Source organism: Notamacropus eugenii, chromosome 3 (assembly GCF_028372415.1).
Source record: "Notamacropus eugenii isolate mMacEug1 chromosome 3, mMacEug1.pri_v2, whole genome shotgun sequence".
NCBI classification, from domain to species: domain Eukaryota; kingdom Metazoa; phylum Chordata; class Mammalia; order Diprotodontia; family Macropodidae; genus Notamacropus; species Notamacropus eugenii.
In genome coordinates, this window is record NC_092874.1 from 293,935,825 (window position 1) to 293,961,986 (window position 26,162).

The 26,162-nt window shown below is 42.7% G+C and overlaps 1 protein-coding gene across 1 annotated transcript in view; it reads left to right on the plus strand.

Annotated features, from left to right (window-relative positions):
• Positions 1-9,358: 9,358 nt before the first annotated feature.
• NCF4 (neutrophil cytosolic factor 4) overlaps positions 9,359-26,162 on the plus strand; it is a 29,684-nt gene continuing 12,880 nt past the window's right edge. Inside the window, exons 1-5 of the mRNA XM_072655942.1 lie at positions 9,359-9,656; positions 14,908-14,992; positions 16,258-16,411; positions 17,504-17,574; positions 23,644-23,771. Coding sequence (XP_072512043.1) covers positions 9,625-9,656; positions 14,908-14,992; positions 16,258-16,411; positions 17,504-17,574; positions 23,644-23,771 — 470 coding nt within the window. The 5' untranslated portion in view covers positions 9,359-9,624. The remainder of the gene's footprint in view (positions 9,657-14,907; positions 14,993-16,257; positions 16,412-17,503; positions 17,575-23,643; positions 23,772-26,162) is intronic.

The following is a 26,162-nucleotide window of genomic DNA, read 5'->3' on the forward strand; positions in this document are numbered from 1 at the left end:
ACTCTGTGTCCTGGCTCCCAAGCAGTACAGGATCTGGCTGCAGATCACATAAGACCCCTAGAGAAACATAGATGTCATCTGAGCTTCAAACTGACAGCTCCTCTGAAGGCAATCGAGGGTCGTGTACCACCATGCTAAGGGAAGATATAGTCATGGCGGGGAAGGGTGAGGGAGTCCTAGATCATCTCAGACCAGCTGAGCTGAGGGCTTATTGATTTTCCTCCTTTCTATCTCCCTCCTCCCTCTTATTCAGAACTCAAAATCTCCCAAGAGCCAGGCCAGTGTGCCTTGGGTACACCCGCCCAGAAGGCAGTAGGACAGACCTGGCTTAAATATCTTCTAGCTCCGTGTTTACTCTCCATGCTCCTTTCTGCTGCATGGCCTCAGATGACCTTTTCCCCCTTCATATTCCTTTTATGATCCTAATGGAGTTCCTCTGTCCACTCCTCTCTGGTGCTCAGTCCCAGCCGAACTCCAGAGTTTGCTGCTAACACCAGCATCTAGCATCAGGCTGGGCAGACAGAAGGGGATCAATAAATCCCAACTCATAGGATGACCTGCCCATTAAGGACATGGCCTTCTTTGCCAGGAGTATGAGTGGAAAGAGCACTGCTCCACCTAACTTCAGGTCCTCATCACTTCTCACTTGAATAATTGTATCTGTTCATTGTATCTCCCATCTTCCTCCTTTCCAATTACCTCTCCACATAGCCACCCAATTCATCTTCTAATAGCACAAACGTGGCCATGTTATTCCTTAGCTCAAGCAACTTTAGTAACTCCTTATAATCTCTAGAAGAGGTTTCTCTAGGAGAAAATACCTCTGACTCCAATTACCCCTATTAGTCCTGGTTGCATACTCTAAGATAGACTATTTGCTCTTCCCTGAACTTGGCATTCTATATCTCTCACCTCCTTGTCTTTGCATGGGCTGTCCCCCATGCCTGGAATGCACTCTTTTCTTACCTTCCTCGCAGGATCCCTAGTTTTCTTCAAGGCAGGTGTCACTTCTGATGAGAAGCTTCTCCTGATTCCTCTCAGGCATTAGCCTCTCTCCCTCTTCAAATGATTTTGTATTTAATAATCTATGTATGTGTCAATTTCCCTGAGTAGAATGTAAAGTTTTGGAAGGCAGGAACTGGGTTTTTTTTTCTTTGTAAATTGCACTTAAATGTTTCTTGGATTAGACAGGAACTGAGTCTGAAGAACTGGTTCTTATTCCTGGCTTTTTGACTGACTTGTGTCTTTCGGTAATTCACTTCCCCTTTCTCAGCCTCGGTTTCTTTATTAGTGAACTAAGGAAGTTAGACTACTCTTTAAATGTTTTTCTTTTGCTCACCCCATCAGTAAAAAGATTTTGAATGTATACCCCCAATATATGTATGTTTGCTTATTTATTTATATTGATATTTGCTTATTTATAAATGATACAATTTTATAACCACATAAATTATATAACTAATAATGGTATACCTTATAATCTGTCAATCAACTATGATTTATTAAGCTCTTGCTATGTGTCAGGCACTGGGCTAAACTCTGAGGATACAAAGGAAGTAAAAAGCAAAGTCTCTGCCCTCAGGGAGCTCCCGTGAAGAGACAGCATGCAAACAACAATGGACAAACAAGATACAGACAAGACAAGGAGGTGATCAAAAGGATGAAATGTAAGGTTTCCTGTAGGACGTGAGATTTCAATTGGCACTTGGAGGGGAGGCTGCTGAGATAAGGAGGGAGAGTATTTCAGGCATGAGGGACAGAAAGAAAACATGCTTGGAAATAGACTTTTTAAACATATTAAGAAAAAGCTGAAATAATATTCAAACCTAGAGTCAAGAGGGATCCCTTGGAGTAGATGGAATCCTGAAGTGACATGACTAGACTTACCTGTATTTTAGGAATGTTACTTTGGCAACTGTATCAAGGATTGCAGAAGAGACTTGAGGCAGTTGGAAGTCTACCACAGACATCAGGAGCAGCTAGATGGCACAGTGGATAGCATGTGGGACATGGAATCAGGAAGACCTGAGTTCAAATCTCACCTCAGACACTGACTAGCTGTGTGAGCCTGGGCAAGTTACTTAGCACTGTCTGCCTCAGTTTCTTCATCTGTAAAGTGAACTAGAGAAGGAAATGGCAAATCAATAAGTCACTAAATGGGGTCACAAAGAGTCGGACATGACTGAAAAATGACTGAACTGAGCAGTCATCAGGGTGAGGGGAGATGAGAATCTGAATGAGGAAGGTAGTTGGGGGGAATGCAAAGGAGGGACTGGTATGATGACCGTTAAATGACAAGATTTGTCAATTGATTGGCTATGGTGGAAAGAACAAAGAATAAAGGTTGAGAACCTTGGAGACTTGGAGGGATAGTAGCAAGGCAGCTAGGTGGCACAGTAGATGGTGGCATACTTGGCCTAGAGTTAGGAAGACCTGGGTTCAAATTTTACCTCAGACACATACCAGTTGGGCAAGTCAATTAATTTCAGTTTACCTCAGTTTCCCCATCTACAAAACAGGGATAATAATAGAACCCACCTCCCAGGATTGTTGTAAACATCAAATGAGATAATATTTTTAAGGCAGTTATTGAAGTGCTTGGTCCTTAACAAATGCTTGTTTCCTTCTTTCCTTGGCAGAAATCAGAATGTTCAGAAGAGAGGTGAATTTCAGAAGAAAGGTAATGGAATGAGATGTGTAATGCAGATCCTGTTTGGTTCCACCAAAAAATGAAATGGGTAGGGCAAGACAGGTAGGACCCTCATTACCCAGGAGCTCAAATTCCCCCATTGGTTGCCTGCTGCAGCCATGGGGTGATGCGTGAAAGTGTGTAGAAAAGATATGGAATTAATGTGGTCAGAGAGGAATTTTACCTGTGTAGTTGTGTTTTTGGGTGCGTGGGTCACTGACTATATATATACACTCATATACACACACATATATACATGAATATACATATATACACATGCATATACATTTATACATACAATATATACATATATGCACACATATACATATATACACACATATATACATAAATATACACACATATTATATTATAACCTTCCGAGGATACGATGTCTAAAGCAGAAGGAGAAAGGTTAGGAGACATAGGACACTACCAACAGAGGGAGGGAGTATAGAGGGGGAGTGTTGGGTGATATAACAGGTTAAAGTAGGGTGGGGTTGTGCTGGAGCCAAGTGCCACAACTAGCTATTCTAAGATTCTAGATTCTATACTTAGAGGTGTGAAGATCCTTAGAGGCCAACATTGTCATTTTACAGATGAGGAAACTGAAGCTGGGAGATGTGTGGGATTTTTCCAGGGTCTTAAAATTACCAAGTATCTGAGGTCTTCCCGACTCAAAGTCCAGTGCCTTATCCCCCATGCCATTCTCCATCTATTGACTGGTTAATATGAAAAGAGTGGGATGAGACATGTCTTTCCACTCTTTGACTGGTCACATCCTTGAGTCTATGCCATGGATGCTTGGATATGTAGTCCCCTCCTCTTTGGTAATCTCTAAGATTCCTTCTAGCTCTAATAATTCAGAAATTCTGTGACTTAGTGTTCAAATTATTCTGTCTTATATTCTTGATCGAATCTAATTTGTTATAGAACATAGCAAGTCTAATTTAATGAATCATATGGGAAAGCCAGTCTCATGATTTCATGCCCATACTACATTTAACTGAGTGGCTCAACACTGCAAAGCCCATCCAATAAACCAATTTAGCAACTTAAGCAGATTTACCCAACTTCTTATCAAGTTAGAGGTTGGCTTGATACTGAGAACTGCAGATTCATGCTAACATACTCTGCCCCCTGCTGGTCAGTGTAATCTTGAGGCGTTTGATTGTTCTTGGTTAGGCCTACTCCTTACATTTTCATATGAGGAGACTGAAGACCAAAGAGATTAAGTGATATGCCCAAAGCCTTAGAACTAGTACATAGTAAGAGTTGGGATTTGAATTTATCTCCTTTGATTTCAAATCCAATGCTCTTTCCAATGCATTGTATTTCATGAGTAGGAGAGAAATGTCTAGGGTCCCCATTTGGTCAATAAATTGTGAATAAGTTTGGGAACATCACCTATCCTTAGTGGGGCTAACTAACTCATCCATTCATTCAGCAAGTATTTATTGAATACCTACTATGTGCCAGGCACTGTGCATAAAAAGATCAAAATGAAAATTGTCCTTTCCCTCAAGGACCTTGTAATTCCACTGGAAGAAAACAACATAAATGAATGAAAATTAAGTAATATAAAATATATATAAAATTTCTTTGACCTGGAAATCAATCACTCAATCATTAAGTGTTTGCTAAGTATCTTCCATATGCCAGGCACTGTACTCTGCATATACTTTGAGGAGGTAAAATATAGAAAGAAAATATTATTGACACCAAAATATTGATAGCAGCATTTGTCTGGTAGTAGCAAAAAACTGGAAAGAAAATAGATGTCGATGAACTGAGGGATGGCAATATAAATTGTGACCCATGAATGCAATGGAATATTACTGTGTTGTAAGAAACAGTGAATATGGTGGACCGATGCAAAGAAAAGAAGGCAGAACCCGCAACTAACCACAACGTCAATGGAAAGAAAAAGATCAAAATCAAATGGTGTACAATTGTAATGACCAAAGGACCCCAAAGAAGAAGTGTGAAAATAGCTTCTCTCCTTTCTTTGCAAAGGTGAGGAATGATGAGCATGAAATATTGTATATAGTGTTGGATAATGGGTAACTTTCTAAGTGGGGATAGGTGTGGGATATACTGGAAAATGAAGGTAAATAAAAGATATTGATAAAAATTATCTATGATACATAATTGCCCATATATATCATTTCTCTATATAGAGAGATATATGCTATATGATTACATAAAGAGAAATCATATATGCATTGATATGTTTATTCTTCTTGTTTATACAAAAACAAAATATCTATGAGATAGAGAAAGAGAGAGAGTCCCCTTTCCATTTCCACTAAGGAACTCCTGTGCTTTGGACCCACACACCACTAATGAAGGGGTTTGGTTTCCTTTTCTCACGCTCTTTGCATCATTACATCCTCACCCCCTGACCCCAAGGACAATTTTCTTAAATCTTAAGTTTTGACTCATAACTAGAGCTACTCATTGTATAATATGAATCAGCAACTGAACAGATATTTCTGTCCTATAAGCAAAAGATATATGAATCAAATTACCCACAAAGCTGTGTTGGCAGAAAGATTTATAGTGGTGTTTGGTAAGATGCAGAATGACAGCTCTGCTCCTTTGGGTGGTAGATATATAAGCCCCATGGGAACATAGTTGCTAGGCTGATAAATAGGCATTGCTTCATTTTATCGTTATTCTACTAAGCCCACATCTATGGATCAACTAAGCCAAGGCTTGGGTTTTCTTTTTGGTGTTCATCTTGCCTGATGCCAAAGCTTGCTCTGCCACCAGCCTAAGGAATCAGAATCCCCAGACCTCTCAAACTCCCAAGGTTGCCTTTCAGCCTGGACAAGTCCATCTCAGTCACTGATCAGTCACCTACTTTGGAAAGGAAACTAGGGGCCCAGGTTCAAGTTCAGAGTTGACTCCCGCTATTTTGGTTGTTAGTCAACCTTAGCCATCCACATCTCCAGGAGAGCTTAGGATGGAGCTCACATGTTCCCCAGCTAGTAGGAGAAATGAAGAGTACCTGAAGATTGGCCACCTCTTTGAGAGACCCCTCAGGTCACTGGCTCTTCCTGCCCCCAGGCCAACAAGGAGATGGTTTTGTTGTCTCACTTTGAGTCCTTCAGCCCTGAGGCACACATGGCCAGAAGCAGTCAGGGACATCTTGATCTCTGAAGCAGTTGAGCTCACGTTCATTCATGAAGTGCCTATCCTGTGCAAGAGTCAGGGGATACAAATGCAGAGGGGTTTAAGAACTGGCTGGCATCTTGCAGCTTCTATTCCCTTCTCATTCTGGTGAGCAATCATGGACTGTTCAGCTGGGGTGGGGAACCTGCGGTCTTGAGGCCACATATGGCCCTCTAGGTCCTCAAGTGAGGTCTTCTGACAATTCAAATTTCACAGATTTGTTCTTGAGGACCTCGAGACCACAGATTCCCCACCCCTGGACTGTAAGAAGGCAGAATTGAATCTTCTTGGAGTTTTTTTTTTTTTAAAGACACTTCTAGTCTGTGAGAGAGACTGAGGATGAGGGGAACTTTAAGAGCTGATCCCAAAAGCACTGGCAGGAAAGATGCAGCAGGCAAAAGGAGAAAGGGTAGGGCTGGGCTACAAGCAGGGACATTGGCCTCTCGGGCAGAGGACTCAGGAAGTTCCAAGGAAAGAGTGAATCTTCTTTCAACTTCCCCAACCAATGCCTGTTCATTAAAAGAGATGATAAACATATTTTACCTGTTCCTTTTCCCCAGTGGTTCTGGCAGCCTATTCCCCCTCTCCTCCTGAAACCAAAGAGGGTTTTGACTTGGCTAAAACAGGCTATTTAGAAAAAAATAAATTTAGATTATTACAGAGAGCCAAAACAATCTGTCCTAATGTTAAGAATTTGCTTAAATTGTGGTTCTAAAATTTTGTGATTAAATTCTTAGCTTTTCGTTTAATACAATATGAAGAAAATACCAGAAAAGGGGTGAGACCAGCATATTGACCATGGGCTAAAAAAACCAACAAATTCTAATAATTTTAGTAGGGTGTTCTTGATTAAGTCCCCAGGAAGGAGAGGTAGAAAGCAGAAAGCAGTGGCCTCTAGGCCAACTGCACCTGCCACAGCAACGGGAGAATTCTACAGTCATTGTATAAAGAAAAACTGGAAGGGGCAGGAGAATCCTTAGTCTAAAGGACCTTGCTTACATCCTCCTGGGTGTTGGGGGGAGGTGGATGGGGTGGGGAAGAATGTAATTTATAATCAGCATTTATTCATCTATGTGCCAGGCACCACAGCAGAGGAGATAGCAACCAAATTTAAATGTATTAGGTAACTGCTATGTGCCAGGCACAATGCTAGACTGCCCTTGAAGAACTTAGAATCTCTCTGGAGGATACAAAACATGCATGTGGTGATAGATACAAAATAGATCCAGGCAAGCTTGGGGCTCTTGTAGAGCAGCTGCTCTTAACCTGGGGTCCATGGATCCCACAAAGGAGTCCATGAACTTGCATTGGAAGAAATATATCTTTAGTTCAAACAAGTTGGTTTCCTTTGCAATCCTATGCATTTTACTCAAGACATTTGCAAATGTAATTTGGAGAAGGGGGTTCATGGGTTTTGCAACCCAACTACCAAAGGAGTTAATGGCAGATGTGAAATGCTAAGAAGAATTGCTCTGGATGGTGGAGCACTTCAGCTGAGACCTGAAGGATGTTACAAGTTGATGAGAGTCATCAGTGATAAGATCCTCCCAGTGTATACATCACTTCCCTGGGCAGCTCAGTGGTGCAGTGGATAGAGCACCAGTGCAGGAGTCAGGAGGACCTGAGTTCAAATCTCACCTCAGACACTTGACACTCACTAGCTGTGTGACCTTGGGCAAATCACTTAACCCCAATTGCCTCATCCTGGGTCATCTCCAGTCATCTTGATGAATATCTGGTCGCTGGATTCAGATGCCTCTGGAGGAGAAGTGAGGCTAGTGACCTGCACAGCCCTCCCTCACTCAAAACAAAGTCAAGTGCGAGTCATGTCATCATTTCTCTGATGGCATGATCTTCTTCGGCAACAAAGGACAAACACACACATATCACCTCCCTCAATTGTTCAGGATAAGTAGGAGAGGGGAAGGTACCACCATTAAAGGTACTGTAACTATCATGGTCTAAAACCTGCATTCAGTCTCCAGTAGGGTAGGGAATTGGGCTCAAGCAGAGGGGTCAAGGGGGGGATCTTATTTTTCCTTTAGGTGTACTTTCGACCAAGTCTCCTGAGAAGGGGTGGGGTGGAGCCATGCTACAGTACATTACTCTTGACATTCTCCCATCCTCCTTTCAAACTTCCTTTTTCCTATCTATGGCCTGACTATCCTTCTAATCAAACAAGTTCACACCCATTGAATCATCTTTAACTCTTTCCTCTTCCTGAATCAGGGGTTCTTAACTTGGAGTCCTTGAACTTAAAAAAAAAATGTGGATACCTGTATTATAATAAAATTGGTTCTCTTTGTAATTTTATGTACTTGATTCAAAACTGTGATTCTGAGAAGGGGTCCATAAGCTTTATTAGACTGATTACCAGAGGAACACAAATATGGATCAGAACCTATATCCAGTCCTATGTCCCTATATCCAGTCAGCTGCCAAGTCTTGTTAATCTGATATCTCTGAGCATCTAACCTCCTTTCTCCGTTCACTCCAAAGCCAGTCAATAAGCATTTGTTAAGAGCTTACTCTGTGTCAGATTTTGCACCAAATGCTGGGAATACAAAGTCTGAACCACTCTAGTTCAGGCCCTCATTAACTCTAACCTGGATGATTGTACTTTATCTCCCAATTATCTCCTTGCCTCTGCTCTCTCACATCTTCAATTCATCCTCCAAGTTGCTGCCATGTTGATGTTCTGAAAATAGGGACCTAACCATATCACCCTTCATCCCTGGCCCAGAAATCTTCAGTGACTCCCAATTACCACCAATGCAAAAATACAAACTCATCTTTCTGAGTGGGTTTTCAATCCCATTCTTGCTACAGCTCCATCTCTACATCCATGATCCTATGGGATGAAGTGATCAGGAGATGGTGGCACACACCAGCACAGGGTAAGAAAAGTCCCATGAGATGTAAAGGAGCTTGGAGGTAATGGCCAGAGTGCTGCTATGGGTATGATGGATCAACACATTACTTTCCCCATCTATTTCCTTCAATCGACCTGGCCTTGCAAGAGCTTCCTTCACTTCCTTCCCAGGCTGAGTGGGTTTGCCTCTTTAAGTTCTCCAATGGGAGGCCAATGGAGTAGGAACTCTGGATGCCTGGGGTTCAGGGGAGGGCTGATCAAACCTGAGCTTGCCTCATTCTATGTGTGGTGCAAGGTTTTGCTTCTAAAACAGGGGCCAGGAAATAAATTTCTGGGGAAAGCGCTCTGACATTAAGAAACCTGGGTTCCAGTTCTGGTTCAGTCACCCAAATGGTTTTGGCCAAATGTTTCTTGGCTTCAGTTTCCTTGTATGTGAAATATGGTGGTTGGACTAGACCATCTTTCTAGGCAGTCCCTTCCAGCACAAATAATTTATGAATCTGCCTGCCTGCCTGCCTATGTAAACACATCTGTAGTGGTACTTCCCCAATTGTGGGGGAAGGGGGAAGGGAGAGGGGAGGGTTTGAGGAAACTAACCTTAAAGAGACAGGAAGGGCCCCAAAAGCCTTTAGGGCTTCTGGGATTGATAGAAAGTGTGCCAGTGGGGCCAGGCTGCAACGTGAGCTTGATTAGGAGGAATTTCCCAGATTTCCTGGGGCTCTGGATACGCGGGGATCCCCAGGCAAAACTAAGGAGCCCTGGGGGATCCCAGAGCTCACAAAGACCAAGAAGGCAACCAGAAGGAAGTGAGAGGCTGGGCTTCAGCTGGCAGCCTGAGTTGCCCAGGCCTTGTTGACCTCCAGCTTTTCCCCCTTGACCATCCAAAGCTATGTCTCTGCCCAAACAGCTTCGAGAGGAGAGGTGAGTGGACAAGGACCTTTAGTACAGCTTCTGATCTTGTCCTTTGGGTAAGAGTCTCTCACCATCCCCTGAAGGTTATTTGCAGTGAGCTTCCTGTCACTCTGGTGGGGGAACTGATGGCAAAGCTAGGGAAGACCAGGTTGAGTCAGAGCCCATCTGGTGAATGAGGGATTCTGGTAAGTCTTCTTTAAAGATAGAAAACATCTCCTGATGCACTGATCACAGAAAGAAGTACAGATTGGCTTGTCTGACTTTCTCATTTGAGGAAACTGAGCCATAGAGCAATTAGTGACGTGTCCATAGTCACATAGCCAGTAAGAAGCAGATTCAGATCTTCTGGGTCCACATCCAATGCAAGGTCAAAGCTGGGCACTTACTGTGCGCCCAGTCTTGAACTAGACCCTCAGATCTAAAGGATGGTTCATAAAAAGCTTTATGGCTTACAGAGCACTTTTCTGCCAACTATGAGGTGGTGATGATGGGTGGTTATAGTAATGATGGTATTGTTATTGGCCCATGCCATTGGTTGCAGAACACTAAAGTGATCATCTCGGAGTTTTTGCTGTCTGAATGTCATTGAATCAGGTAATGAGACAATAACAACAAGAAAAAAAAATAGCCATTTGATCCACAGGTGTAATGGAAGGCAGATCATTAAATGTAGCAGACCATTTTTCTATCTGAAATCCATTAGAAAACTTTGGGAATTATTGATATTTAATAATAATAGTTGGCATTTATACTTTCAGGTGTGCAAAAATGTTATTTAAATTAATTTATTCATATTTTGGACTAAAACAATGAATAAGTCATTTCCATATGGTCAGTGGAACTCAAAAAAAGAGTTTTGTATGAAACAGTGACTCTCCATTTCATAAAACTTGTTTTAAAAAAGTTCTAAATTCTACATGTTACTTTTGAAACTGTCCTGCTAGCTGTTCTTTTGGAATTTCCTTCTGTTCTCTTCTGTGTGTTTAAAAAAAAAAAAAAAGACAATTTCCCATCAGAATTGCTAACCCTCTCTTTACTTCCCAATTGAAAACTCAGAGAAAGAAAGAAGAACCTGCTTGTAATAAGTACACATAATCAAGCAAAATGAATCCACACAGTGGCCATGTCCGAAAATGTGGCTCTACACCTTATGTCTATCCCCTCTCTGTCAGGATGTGACCAATGTGCTTTGTAATAGGTCTTCTGGAAACATGGTTGCTCCTTGCTTTCATAAGAGTCTTTTCTCACCCCTTCAAACCCTCAAAATGGAACCAATTTCACCTCCCCAGGACCTCTGTTTTTCCTCAAAAACCTTCAAAGACATTATAATTCTGAAAGGGCACTTGTTTCTCTTTCTCTTATTATAAAATTAGCACTACATTATAATATACCTCTTTCTAATTTGCTCAAATAAATCTTATGTTTGTATTTCAAAATTCCTCATTAGCTCTTATCTTTTCATCAGAAATTCTTCAGTCCTCTGTTCCCCTGCCCTCTTAGAGGGTTATACTCAGCTTTGCAAGGTATACTATTCTTGATTGTAAGCCTATATCTTTTGTCATTTAGAATACTGTATTTCAAGATCTCTGATTTTTAGCAAAAACTGCCATGTCTTGTGTGATCGTGACTGTTGTACCTTGCTACTTGAACTGCTTTTTCCCCTGGATGCTTGAAATATGTTTTTCTTTGACATATCAGCTTTGGATTTTTGCTATAAAATTCCTGGAAATGTTTCTTTTGAGACTTTTTTCAGGAGGAGATTCTTTCTGTCTTTCCTTTGCTCTCAGGTAAAATTAGTTACTATAGTTTCTTATTGTATTCCTTCATGATTGTCTGCTCTGGTCTGAACTTTAGGATTTTGCTGGAGTGGGGATGTGGAAACTGGATGGTCTGTCTCTCATTCATCTGGTCATCTTGACCGGAATCCTACAAAGCACTTTGTATGCATTATTTCATTTGAACATTACACTCATGCTGTGTAGCTGGGACTTTCTTTTCCCCTGTTTTACAGATGAGAAAACTGAGACTGAGATTTGGAGTTAGAGAACCTGGGTTTGAATCTTTTTCTGCCCCTTCTTACCTGTGTTATTCTGGGGCAAACACTTTCACTTCCCTGGGTCTCAGTTTCCTTACCTGCAAAAAGACTATTCCTTCTAGCACTAAATCTATGCTTCCATGACTTAGGATCATACTATAAAAGTGACATTACAGTCTGTGCCATGTCTCCAACTCTGAATCTTTAACCCCATGGGTTCTTTCCCTTGTGTGTCCTCACAAACTGTGCCTATTAGACACATATTCCAAAAGTTGTGGGGGCTCTTTGGGGAGAGGGTGGTACTGGAGAGAAGACATGGTGCCTATATGCATGGGGCTTACAGTCTACTTGTAGGAGAGGAAACAAGGCATCCACACATTGAGAGAAATAATTGCTGAGCTACTCAGGAGTGGTTACAAGTACAAGGAGAAGATTGGAGGTGGGAGGGTTCCTTGGGGAACTGGTTCCCCAGACTTGATCTTTTAAGCAGCCAGATTCATTGGTCTTTGAGAGCATCCTTCCTTTCAAAGCCCCTCTCTCCTCCTGAGTTGTCTGGTGTGGAAAGGACCCAAGATAATAAGCAGGTCAGGATCTGTGACTTCCTGCCTGTGTGACTTTGGACAAGCCACTGAAACTCTCTGGACCTCCACTTCATCATCTGTCCTATGAGAAAGTGACCCCTAAGGGCCCTTCCAGGTCACAATCTTAGGAGTCTGGTGCTCTCATATGACTAGAAAAACCATATTTGAACACATGAATGCATGGATTTATTAAACGCTTCCTACATCCTGGATAGTGTGCTAAGGATTGGATGTGTAAATACGAAAAACAAGACTGTTCTTGCCCTCAAGGAGGTTACATTCTACTAAGAAGAGACAAAGCATGAAGGGAAGTGGTGACTAGGGAGAGATATTCTGATGAGGAAAGTTATGGGCATGGTGAGTGGAGCCACAGGGGAGTAGGCACTCTCTCTCTCTCTCTCTCTCTCTCTCTTTCACACACACACACACACACACACACACACAAACACAAACACACACATACACCTACACACACACATACATGCACACACACTTTGGGAATAAAAATTCATTTGCTCAAAGGAGCATGTCATATGCTTTCTCAAAGAAGTGAATCCCTCAAAGAAGTCACCCAATTCTCTTGGGTGACCTGGGTGCCGTCTGGGTCAGGGAACTACTTTGCTGTTGTGGGAGGATAGACCTGTCTCTCAGATTTTGTAATCTTTTAAGAAAATAGCTGCTTCTTGTGGTCAGGGTGGAAGCAGCTCTGCGACAGAGCTTTGACACTGATCTGTTGTGTGACCCCAGGCAGGCTGCTTAACCACTCTGACCTTCATGGAGTCATAGACTAGAAAGGGAGCACAGAGGTCATCTAGGTTGCCCTTGATATCCCATCTTCACAATCGATTTCCTTAATGAAAAGTAGTGGGGTTGATAGACAGGTCTTGGACTGAGGAAGGCCTGGGTTCAAGTTCCATCTCTGACACATACTGTCAGCAAGTCACTTAACCTTTGAGTTTCCTTAAACGTAAAATGAGCAGGTTAGATTTGGGTGGATTCCAGCATCCCTTCCACCCTAGACCTCTGGTCCTAGGACTCTGGGCAAATTACTGGACTTCTCAGAGCCCCAGGCAACTCCCAAGGACCAAAAACTGCACAGCAGGAGTTGGCCTGCCTTGATAAAAGGGTTTCCCTTTATGGGAGGGACCCCTTGCCCTTCACTAATGAAAGCAGAGATCCTCCCCCTCTTGTTCCTTTTCTTCCTTTCTCACGTCACATTTCTATAATGCTTAAAGATTTCTCAAAGTGCTTTCTTCATGGTCATCCTGCCATTGAAGGGTCTCTACACATTGGCTCCCCTCTACATTTGCACTTTTTCGTGTCTCTCCCATTCATGCATTTTCCTTCCAGTCAAACAGTCTGATTTGTTGCTCCCCAAACTTGGCATTTCATTTTTCTCTCCCATAACTTTGCATAGACTATGCCCTACACCTGGAATGCACCCCCCACCTCCACCTCTTAGTTCTGGGGGTTGCTTAGAGTCTCAGCCCAGGTACCTCTTCTTCCATTCTGTCTTTTCTGATCCCTAAAAATCTCATTAGATAGTCCTAGGATTTTGTCAGATTCCTCCTCCCCCCCACCCAACTTCACTGAATATTTTGTATTAAACTTAACTGAATAAATGTTGGAGCCCCTCCATGGAAGTAAACTTTTTAAGGACAAGGCTGGTTTTGTTTCTGTCTCCTTATCTCCAGTACTTCGAGAATGTTAAATTCATACGAAAAAACTGTGGAATACAAGCGTACCCCATGAGGCAGACATGTAGCTAGTATTTTGTAGATGTAGAAACTGAGGAGCAGTGTCTCCACCAGGGCTGCACAGCCAGTATGTGTTGGAGCTGAATCAAACCCATTCTTCTGACTTCAAGCACAAGGTTCTTTCTACTTAGAAGACAGTAAGATAGAGCATTCTGGGGGATTTCCCTTCTTCCAGAAACAGAGCAACCCCATAGCTTAAGTCACTTGAAATTTCAGTCCTGTGCAATGAACATTGATCTTTGTAAGGACAATTCTCACATCCTGCAAGATTCTGAAAGGCCTCCTGAATCAGACAGCAAAATTCAATTAAGTTCAATGGAATTTAGTATTAAAGAATTATTTTTAATGCAATTGAATTCTTAACTAGAATATTCAATTAACCACAACATGACCTTTCTGGACCTTGGTTTCTGTAAATGGAGGGGGTTGGATTAGATGCTCTCTAATGTCCCTTCCATTTTTGACATTTCATTTTTTAATTTCCCTCCCAGCCCTGACATCCCCTGCTCTCAGGCCCCTCCCAGCTCTGACCTCCCCTGTTCTGAGACCCCTCCCAGCTTTGACCTCCCCTGTTATAACATTCTCTGTTAGAGCAGCTCTCCCAGTTTGGATGGTCCCCGATTCTATTACAATATAGATTCAAGTTTGGGATGCTACACTTAACTCCTTATTTCTCCTATTGTAACTCATTGCACACCCATTTTATCTACTTGTTGGAGTGTAAGCTCCCTGGGGGGCATTGACTGTCTTCTTTATCCTTGTATCTTCCACAGCATCTATACACAGTACTGGGAAAATGCTTCTTGGATGAATATTCTGGATATTTCTGATCCCGTCAGGGTTCTCCAAAATTTCTGGCCTGATCACTTTTCCCTTTGCTTCCTCAGTGACTTTGACCAGCTCCCAGATGACGTGCCTATATCAGCCAACATCGCTGACATCGAGGAGAAGAGGGGCTTCACTAGCCACTTTGTAAGAAAGATTCTGGCACTCCTGACCAGGGCATCCAGCCTTCTCTGGGCAGGGCAAGGCAGGGCAGGGGGTGCGGGATGGGGACAACTCCTGGGTCACCAATGAAACTCAAGGTCCTCCAAAGTCCTCTGCTCTCCCTCTATCAGACTTGGCCTGAATGGGGGCACAGATCCTTCCATTTGCCAATGACACCAGGTCAAACACAATTTACCCTTCCAGTGCCCTCCCCCTCCCCAGCCCCTCTGCATCCTGGAGATGAATGAAGTTCATCAGATACAGTAATCAAAGAAAGCTAAGATGGTAATGGCTGATAATGGCTTTGTGTATCTTGGGAGTCATAGATTTAGAGATGTGAAGGATAGGAGCTGGCTCATCTAACCTTCTTACAGAAGAGGAAATTGAGTCTTGGAGAAGGGCAGTGATTTGTCCAAGGTCACACAGTGAATGACACAAAGGGAATTTGAATCCAGATCCCCCAACTCTAAATCGAGCACTGCACAGTGCCATGGCTGACAGATCCACATCTTAGAAGCACCTTCTGTGCTTTAAACCATAAAGAGCTCAGCCTTTCAGGGTCCAAACTACTAGAGGATTTCAGATGCAGTAACAGGTTTATGGCTGAAGATATAAGTTAATGAACCAGTCAACAAGTGCTTGCTTGGCACTAGGCAAACAAAGATAAAAAAGACAGTAGATACCTTCAGTCTAACAAAGAAGGCACCAGGCATATGCAACCATATGTCCAGAATAAATATATAGACATAAGATGATTTGATGGGAGGAAGGCATTCAGTTGGGGAAGGCAAATAGGAAAAGCACAATGTAAAAGGTGATACTTGAGCAGAGGAAACCAGGGATTCTAAAAAGTGGAATTGAGAAGGAAGGGCATTGCAGGCATGGTGGGAGAAAAGCCTGTGCAAAGGTATGGAGACAGGAAATTAAGTACTATATGTAAGGAATACTCATAAGGACAGTTTGGTCATGTGACTTACACCCCACTCCCACAGAATCACAGAGTTTAACCATCAAATGAGAGCCCAGGACAGAAGAAAGAACAATGAATTTGGAATCTACCTCACTTCCAGTGTGATCTTGGGCAAACTGAGCTGCACCTCCGTTTTATTGTCTAAAATGAAGAGGTTGACCTAGGTTCCTCTGAGTTCTCTTTTAACTCTCAGATCCTCTCTAAGCCTCCTCTGCTCCGTCTTCTCCGCTGCCTCTCCCCTGGCCTCCAAACCAACCTCTGAATCTTTGTCCCTCCTCAGGTGTTTGTCATTGAGGTGAAGACGAAAGGGGGAGCCAAGTACCTCATTTACCGCCGATACCGCCAATTCTATGCCCTACAGACCAAGTTGGAGGAGAGGTTTGGGCCTGAGAGCAAGACGGCCCCCTTTGCCTGCACACTCCCTACATTGCCAGGTGGGCCCCGCCCCCTTTGCCTGCACTCTCCCTGCACTATCGGGTAGGCTATAGACAGCTCTCGTCCTACCCTTGAACTTCATCTCTTCGCCCTCCTGGCTGCCCCAGCCTCACTCTGTCCTTTTAGGGTAGTACAGGGGTTTGGGGACAGGGAGGGAACCCTCTCAGGAGTGACTCGGTGATTCCCTTGAGCTAGACAGTCTTGTTCTTCAGATTGTTCCTCTGGACACCAGAGCATTCCTGTTGTTGTCAATTGGGGAGAATGCTGTGCTGGAAATCTGGGAGCCTGGGTTCTAGTTCTAGCTCTATCCAGGGCTCTGATGTGGAATGGCCTTGAATGTGATCTGTTTGTCTCTTGAGGGCAGAAATGGAGGGAAGGGGATTGTAGATTTGTAGGATGTTAGGTTTCAGCAAAGAAATTCTCCCTAATGATTATAGCTTTACCTTGGCAGTTTTGAGAGGTAGTGAGATCTCCATCACTGAAGGTCTTCCAATAAGTGTGAATGGCTGCTTTGGGAAGTAATGAGCTCCACCTCATTGGAGGTCCTCAGCAGAGGTTGGCACCCACTTCTCAGGGACTATGTAGGTAGCCTCTGGGCCTTTTAAATCTAAGATTCTGGAATTCCGTGTTTCTGTGACAAACTATGCTGCAGCCCTCGGCAAATCACTCTCCTTGTTAAGACCTGTTTCTCTACCTCTAAAAAGAGTAGATTAGAGTCAGATGGTGTTTAGGTCTAGAAAAATGGCATTTTTGTCTATGGATCTTAGAATATTTTTTAAAAAGTTATCGATTCTCTTTTTGAAATATCTCTAATAATTCTATTCCCTCCATCCACACAAAGCAGGTTGTGCCTCTGTAACAAAGAAATACGGATAAAATAAATCCATACATTGGTCCTGCCCAATAATGTATGCCTCATTACTCACCTGTAGTCCACCACCTCTCCACTAAGAGGCAGGCTTATCAGTCTTAGAGTCACCTTTGGTTACTACTGACTGAACAGAGTTCTGACATGTTGACATATTCTCTTCCAGCACCTTATTGTGGTCTAAGACAACTTCTAACACACTAATCATTGCTCTCTCTTTCAGCTAAGGTTTACGTTGGTGTCAAGCAGGAAATCGCTGAGAGTCGAATCCCAGCCCTCAACTACTATATGAAGGTACTTCTGAGTATCAGACAAAAGAAAGGGTTCAGGTCCCAGCTTGGCAAGTAGTGCCTCAAGGGACTGATGCAGGCAACTGCCCTGACCCCACCAGTCCTAGGGCCACTCGCCTCTCCCCTTGGCACAGGAATGAAGTAATCCCATTATAGGGTACCCTATCTGTCCCATCCATGCACGGTGAGTGCTCTAGAACTTCTCAGTAACCCTTTGGGTTGATTTTCAAGCAATGGGGATGGAGAACATAGAATCAATTGTCCATGATATCTTACTTTTTTGTATCAAGGATGTTCATTCGCATTCATTTGAGGGAGTGGTAGAGAGAATGTTTTTATCTCTCTCTTTTTATAAACATTTATGAAGCACTTACTATGTGTCAGGCTTTCTTCTAAGTGCTGGAGATACAAAAAGAGGCAAAAGACTGCCCCCGCCCTCAAGGAGTTTCCAATCTAAAGAGGATGCAACGTGTAAACAAATTTATGCAAGGCAAACTGTGAATAGATAGGAAATGATTAACAGAGGGAGGGAAGAGGAACTGAGATGGGTAAGGAAAGAGTGCTTTCACCTTTGATACCTGCTCTGAGGCTGCTGAGTGTCTAACAGCATAGAGTGCTGGAATCAGTTCAAATCCAGCCTCAGATCCTTACTAGTTGTGTGACTCTAGGCAAGTGACAACCTCTGTTTGCTCAGTTTCCCACTCTATAAACTGAGGATAATAAAAGCATCTGTCTCCCAGGGTTGCTGTGAGGATCAAATGAGATTGTAAAGCATTTAGCACAGTGCCTGGCATATAGTAAAAGCAATTTAAATGTTGGCTTTTATAATTGTTATTATTATTACAAACTTTGTGACACTGGGCAAGTCACTTAACCTCTGTCTGCCTCAATTTCTTCAACTGTAAAGGGAGGATAATATAGAACTTGTCTCCCAGGATTGTTGTGAGATAATATTTGTAAAGCATTTAACACAGTGCCTGGCACATAGTAGGAGCTTAATAAATACTTATTTCCTTCCTTTCTTTCCTATGTGACTTCAGATGTCAGTTAATGTCTTTTGAGACCTGTTTTCTCATCTATAAAATGAGAAAGTTTGACTGCATGGCCTCGAGGTCCCCTCCCAGCTCAGAATCTCTGGTCCATAATCTTTTTCCCTCTCTGAGTCTCTTTTCCTTTTTTTTTTTTTTTTTTTTTGTAAAATGAGGGGTTTGGACTTGAGGTCCCCTGTGCCCGGGCCACCATTGTTTCCATTGCACCATACTTAGGAGGTTGTAGTGAGAAAAATGCAGGGTGATATGTTGGAAAGAGCTATGTGACTTTCAGTAAGTTGCTTAACCTCTCTGAATACCATTTACCTGACATGCAAAACAGAGATGATACTTTCTATTTACTTGGACTACCTTCTTGCCTCAATTCAACAAGCTATGTTCAAAGTCTTGTGCCAAGTGCTGGGGATAACCAGACCAAAACCCAATCAATCCACCAGTCCCTGCCCTCAACTTGACATTTTACTGAGGGATTACAGTCTATGGTTAGTTAATCTGGGAGGAAGCACTAAAAACTAGTGGGATAGGCAGAGGTGGTAAGTGAGACTGAGGATTCTAGTGGGAGGAAGGAAAAAGGGAGAGCATGTCAGGCATGAGGGTACAGCCTGAGCAGTAGCCTGGAGGTAGGAGATGCTGAGTTTATGAAACTGCACAAAAAGCTGGGGGACTTTTTTGCATGTAGGGGGAGTAATATGAAATAATTCTGGAAGGAAAGACTGGCACCAGACTGGAGGACTTTAAATAACTGCAGCAAGAGTCATAATAGCTCAAATTTAAAGAACTCTTTCAGGTTTGTGAAGTGCTTTGTTTGTTGGCAATTACCCTACAAAGTAGATACTGTTATTAGTTCCATTTTACAGATGAGGAAACTGAGGCAGGTAGTAGTTGGGTAACTTTCTCATGGTCACAGAGCTAGTAAGTGTCTAAGGTAGGATCTGACTTCAAGTCCAAAACTCTATCCACTGCACTGCCAGGTAAAAGACAAGCAGAGGATGTTCTTTTTTAATTCTGGAGTCCATAGGGAGCCACTCTTAAAGAGGAGAGTGACATGATCGGACCTACACTTTAGGAAAATTACTTTGACAATTGTGTGAAAGATGGATTGGGGGTGGAGGGAGACTTAAGATATGGAAATCAATGAGGAAGCTATTGCAATTGTCCAGGCTAGAAAGGACTTGAGCTGGGATGGCAACCATGTGAATGAAGAAAACAGGATGAATGTGAGGGGATACTGTGGTACTAGAACTAGGTCACTAGATGTCAGTGTAGATTTAAGGGAAGAAAGACCTGAGTTCACGTTTTGTCCTAGATACTTACCAGCTCTGAGACTCTGTATACTTCCCATAATTTCTCTTAACCTCAGTTTCCTTATCTGTAAAATGGGGTGATAGTAGTACAGATCTCACCAGGTTGTGGTGAAGTGTCATGTCAAATATTCTGCCAACTGTAAAGTGCTAGGCTCTCTTTAGATAGTAAATGATAACTCATTATTTTCATTATTAGGACTGACAGCCCTTGGTCACTAACAAGATGCTTTAGGGTGAGGGAGAGGGCAGAGTCCGAGATGACTTTGAGGTAATGAACCTGGGAGCCTGAAAGAGCAGCTACAGAAATAAGGAAGTTTGGAAGGTTTAAAGGGGAAGTTATCTTCATACTGCCTTAGGATGAACACATCTAATATGGCGTTTTTCATTGAATTTCATCTTTAAAACGCAATTGACATTACATCATTTAGTTCTCCTTTCAACCCAGGGCTTGTTAGTGTAAGACCAGAATGAGAACTATCTGGGAGTCCATTTCTCAGACTCTCAGGGATGTGGGGGATAGAGGAGAAGGATCTTCGGGGTCCTGTCCTGGAGTGTAACCTAGCTGGGGAGACAAAAAAGGACATAGGGGAATAAATAGAGGATAAACAGACAACTTTGGAAATCTGAAGGTGACCAGAGAAGAGAGAAGGTTAAACTTCAGCGACCTTCCCAGCTCTTAATGATGATTCCATGAAGGAAGCAGGGCTGTTATTAGGAGTTTTGACAGTGACAGAAAATGTAATTGAGGATGGGTGTGTCAGATCACTCTGCAATGAGGGATCAGAGCTGGAAGGGACCTTGGGGACCATCTACTGCTTTCATTTTATAGGGGAAACTGAGGCTCACTGCCCATGGTCACACATAATATCATAGTTTTAGATCTGGAAGGAATCTCATCAGCCATCTGGTCTATTTCCATCATCTTATAGATGAGGAAAGTGAGTGACTTGGCCAAGGTCTTTCACTGATCTTAGATCTAGGTCTGAAAGAGACCTCAGAGACCCTCTGGTCCATCTCCCTCATTTTATAGATGAGCAAAGTGAGGGCCATAAAGGCAAAATGATTTTTTAAAAAATCCCTCTGGTATTAAATGTCAGAAACATAAGACTTCTGGCACTACCATTGATGGTACTTCCATTGTATCATGTTTTTGTCTTCATAACAGCCCAGAGCTTGATTGTATAACTGTTATTTCAGCTTCATTCAGTTAAATTCAGAGAGACTTGTCAAGAGATTGGCCACAGGGCGGGGGTGGTGGAGGACATTTAAGCCATGATAACTCTCAGAGACCAACCACTGGTAAGTGTTGGACAAGCTGTGATCAGAGCCAGAGGAGGGAGTATCTTCATCTCCCAAATCACAGATCCTCAAAGTACTAAGTAAAAATTCCTTCTCATAAGCCTGTCATCATTTCCTCTTATTTGTCGATATAGATGTGATTTTCTGGTTTCATATCCCAGGGTCATGGTGATTAGCACAGTTTGAAACTTGTAGTAATAACGAAAAAAAAAGGAACCCACCGAGAGATCCAAAGAGACTCTGATCAGCTCTAGGCCTGAAGGAGAAAGCCCCACTCCCCACTCCCTTACCGCCATAATGAGAATGTTTTCTGATGATTTGCTCCAGGACCTAGCAGGAGGGTTTGATGGGACCAGTCCTTCCTCTATCACCTTCGGTTTTCTCCCCTGGCAATGGTGGGGATAACAGTCTTCTATTTCTGACTTGGTACAATTAGTGCAGGAAATAACCACCTGCCTGCCCAGCATTTGATCATTTGTCTATTTCCAGTCACCTCCCCAATATTGGTTGAACATCTATGACCTTCCTGTCTCTGCTTCAGCTGCTATTTCAGGTCCAAAAATGAACAGAGGATGGGGATACCTCACTCACAAGGACATTAGTTTGGGGTTAGAGCAGGACAAAGCATGAGAACTAGAAGATGTGAAGCTGAGTTCTTGAAGTCAAGTCACTTCTATGGATCTCAGTTTTCTAAATTGTAAAATGGGAGGGTCATACTAGCTGACCTCTAGGATCCTTTCTAGTTCAGGATCTATGATCTTAGATAAGAGGGGAGGGGATTTGCCCAAAGATTCACAATTAGTCAAATACAATGTGTTGTCTAGCATTTATTAATGTGTGCCAGGCATTGTGTTAAGTACTGGGGATACAAAAAAAGACAAAATTACAATATTGCCTGCTCACAGTGTAATGGGGAGACAACATGCCAACAACTATATGCAAACATGTAGACAAGGATAAACAGGACATAATCAGTGGAGGAAAGGCACCAAAAGTAAATAATGGCAGTCAGCTGAGATGAAACCAGAATCTCTCTCTCTCTCTCTCTCTCTCTCTCTCTCTCTCTCTTCTCTCTCTCTCTCTCTCTCTCTCCTCTCTTCTCTTTCTCTCTCTCTCCTTTTCGCCCCCCCCCCCCCCGTCTTTCTCTCTGTCTCTCTCACCAAAGGGTTATAGATTTAAAGCTAGGAAAAACTTCTGAGGTCTCCTAGTCCAAATCTCTCATTTTACAGGAGAGAAAACTGAGGACAAGAGAGACCAAGGGACTTTCCCAGCAGAGTAAGCGTCAGAGTCAGAATTTGAATCCAGGCCCTGAAATCCAAATTAAATGACCTTTTCACAATGTTACTTGTTACTCTGCCACACCTCCTCAGACACTTAACACAATGGGACCCAATTATTCCAGCCCTGACTTTCTACAGGCATGGGATTTTGGCTGGACAAACTAGGGCTCCAGGAAGGATTGGTCCCAAAGGACCCAAAGGGAAGTAAGAGCTTCAGCAGTGATGGCTTTGCTACTCCACCAGGGGCCGCTGTAACAACAGCAAAGACAAAGCAAATCTGCATAAAGCTGTGAAATACTAATCTGTAATTAAAATGCATGAATCCAAATATTATAGCTTGGCGCTTACAATGCCAAATGTTTAAAGCTTATATTAGCGGCTTCATTGCATTTTTAGTCATATGACCTGTATGACCTTATGCCAATCACTTATGGGGTACGGTGGAAAGAATGCTGGAATGCTGGAGTGGTTTGCCATTCCCTTCTCCAGTTCATTTTACATATGTGGAAACTGAGGCAAACTAGGTTAAGTGATTTGCCTAGGGTCACATAGCTAGTAAGTGTTTGAGGTCAGATTTGAACTCATGAAGATGAGTCTTCTTGATTCTAAGCTTGGTGCTCTGTTCATTATGGTGCCCCCTAGTTCCCTAACTATTATCACCTTCCTTTTACAGTTGAGGGAGGGAATGAAGGCAGGCAGGAGTTAAGTGACTTGGCTAAGGTCACACAGCTAATACGAGTTTGAAGCAGACCTTACTGACTCCAGGCCAGGAGCTCTATCCATTGAGCTACCTAGCAAGGAATATTTGCAAAAGGCTTCAGGTTGCAAAGGGACCAGGATGTGTTAGGGGAGATAAAGCCCAAAGAAGGGAAAAGCCAGAATTCGAATTTAGATCTTTTTGACTCCAAATGGAGTGTTTTTTCCTGCTATCAACATGGATCCCTTTTGTACGATTTTATCTCTGCTTTACAATGCAGATACTCTCCTTTCCCATAGCGTCTGTCATCCAGTGTATTAGCCACATGCTCCCTTTGTTAGAGGAAGAAGGATTGGGGTGAGGAGGATGGAGATGTTTCAAGGAGATTGTTTGGAACCTTCTCTGTGCCTCCTATAACACCCCCTCTTCCTTTTCCAAACACAGAAACTTCTCAGCCTGCCTTCTTGGGTACTGATGGATGAAGATGTCAGGATCTTTTTCTACCAGTCTTCCTATGATTCCGAGCAAATCCCCCAGGCGTTAAGAAGACTCCGGCCTCGGACCCGGAAAGTGTGAGTGGCAAACCCTACCTAGCTTCTAGACTCTTATATCAGGAGTGGGTCACCCCTCATTTCTAGCATTAGAATCTCTCTACAGGGTTCAATCTATCTCCAGAAGATCACTCTCATAGCATCACTCCCCTGGGGAAGCCCTTGCCCAAAAAGGATCAATGACATATGAATTCTGTGAGTGGGACATGGTGAAGTCTGTCCCATTGACATTCCTTCTCTTTCTGGGAAAGGTCTTGGGCTTGTTTCAAGCTATGGAGAGCACATAGTGTGAAAATTGGTCTCTTTGATAATAATAATAGCTAGTATTCATACAGCACTTTAAAGATTATAAAACACTTTACAAATATTTTCTCCTTTTACCTTCATGACAACCCTGTGAGACAGGTAATCTTATCATTCCTATTTTAGAGATGAGGAAACTGAGGAAGACAAAATAAGTGACTTGCCCAGGGTCACGCAGCTTGTATCTGAGGTCAGATTTGAACTCAGGTCTTCTTAACTCTTGGTCAAGAAGGCTCAATCCACTGTGCCCCCAAGCTGCTTCACTGATGTAAAGTAGCAGTTTATTTCTAATTTATAATCTCCAGGAGTAACCTGGAGGTGCTGAGAAGTTAAGGGACTTGTACAGAGTCACACAGCCATTATGTGTTAAAGGGGGATTTGGTGTGGTGTCTTTCTGAGTGGAAGGCTGGCTGCTTTTCCACTAGGGTTCACAAACATTTTGACCTCAGGACTCTTTCACGCACTTAAAAATTTCTGAGGAACTCAAAGAACTTTTGTTGATATGAGTTATAGCTATTGATATTCTATAGAAATTAAAAATGATAAAAGTTTAACCATTTATTGATTTATTTAAAAATAATAATAACCTATTACATGTTAACATAAAATTTTAATGGAAAATAACTGTATTTTCTCAAACAAAAAATTAGCAAGCTGAGTGGCATTATTTTACATCTGTTTTACAAATGTCTTTAATATCAAACTTAATATAAGAAAGCTGGGTTTTCATATCTACTTCTGCATTCAATTAATATTGATTTGGTTGAAACATGAAGAAAATCTGTTCTCATGCAAATATGTGCTTGGAAGAGAAAAAAATATTTTAATAAGCAAATGACTTTGTCTTTGTAGAATTATAAAAGTAGTTTTGATCATGAGGACATCCTGAAAGGGTCTTGTAGACAACCCCCCACCTCCCCCCGCCAGGGATCTGTGGCTCACACTAGACTGTGGTAGCCTCTACTTAGTGCCTTAACATGGAATATTTAATAGAAGCATTGTGTCCAGAGGGAGGGAGTGGGATCTCTCCCACTAGAGGATTGCTGTCCTTGACCTCATCCAGGAAACATCTGGAGTAGCATGTTCAGTGCTGGAGACCAGATTTTGGGAAGGAAACTGACAACCAGGCAGAAATTCAGAAGAACATGACGAAGATTGTGAGGGGAACTCAAGATGATGCCATCTGAGGGCTGGTGGAAGGAAATGGGAATATTTAGTCTGGAGAAGAGAATGTTTGAGGGGCACATGAGATGAGTTCCTGAATTATGTGAAGGATGTCACTTGGAAGAGATATTAAGTTTCTCCTGTTTGGCCCAGACTGCAATCAGGGGAAGTTTCAGAGACAGATTCAGGGTTAACTGCAAGCAAAAAAGTAAAAGAAAATAAAACCTTCCTAACGGTTTGTGCTATACCAAAGTGGAACAGCCTGTCTCAGGAAATCCATAGAAACATGTGATTTAGAACAGAAGGGGGCCTGAGGAATGATCTAGTCCAATCCTCTGATTTTATAGATGAAAAACTGGGGCCCAGAGAGGCTCAGTGACTTTCCTAGCATCACACAGATAGCAAGTTCTGGATCATTGGAGACTAGGTGCCTGTGTGTTGGAGACATTGGAAGAGGATTTCTGTTGCAGTCTGGGCAGGGAGGGGAGGTGCTTGGTGAATGCTGTAGAAGAAGAAAAGCGTGACCCTCCAGGATCAATGGGGGCCGGTGAGGCTGGTGGTACAATGCAGAGTCCTGCAGTTGGAGTATGAGGACATTGGGTAGAGTCTGGCCTTGCTACTTACTACCTATGTGGCTTTGGGAGAGTCATATACTCTTTCTGGGCCTCAGCTTTCTCATCTGTAAAATGGAGGGGTTAGAATGGGCAATCTCCAAGATCCCCCTCAGAACTAAATCCTAATCTCCTATGAACCTCCCCAAGCTACCCATTCCTTGTGGACAGCTCTGCTTGGAAATCTTAAGCTTAAATCTTCCTCTTCATTCTCTCCACCCATTGCTCCTTATTATACCCTGTGAAAAGAAAAGGAATGAGCATTGAGTAAGCACCTACTATGTGGCATGCACTGTGCTTTATGCTTATATGCCATTTGATCCTCACAACAATC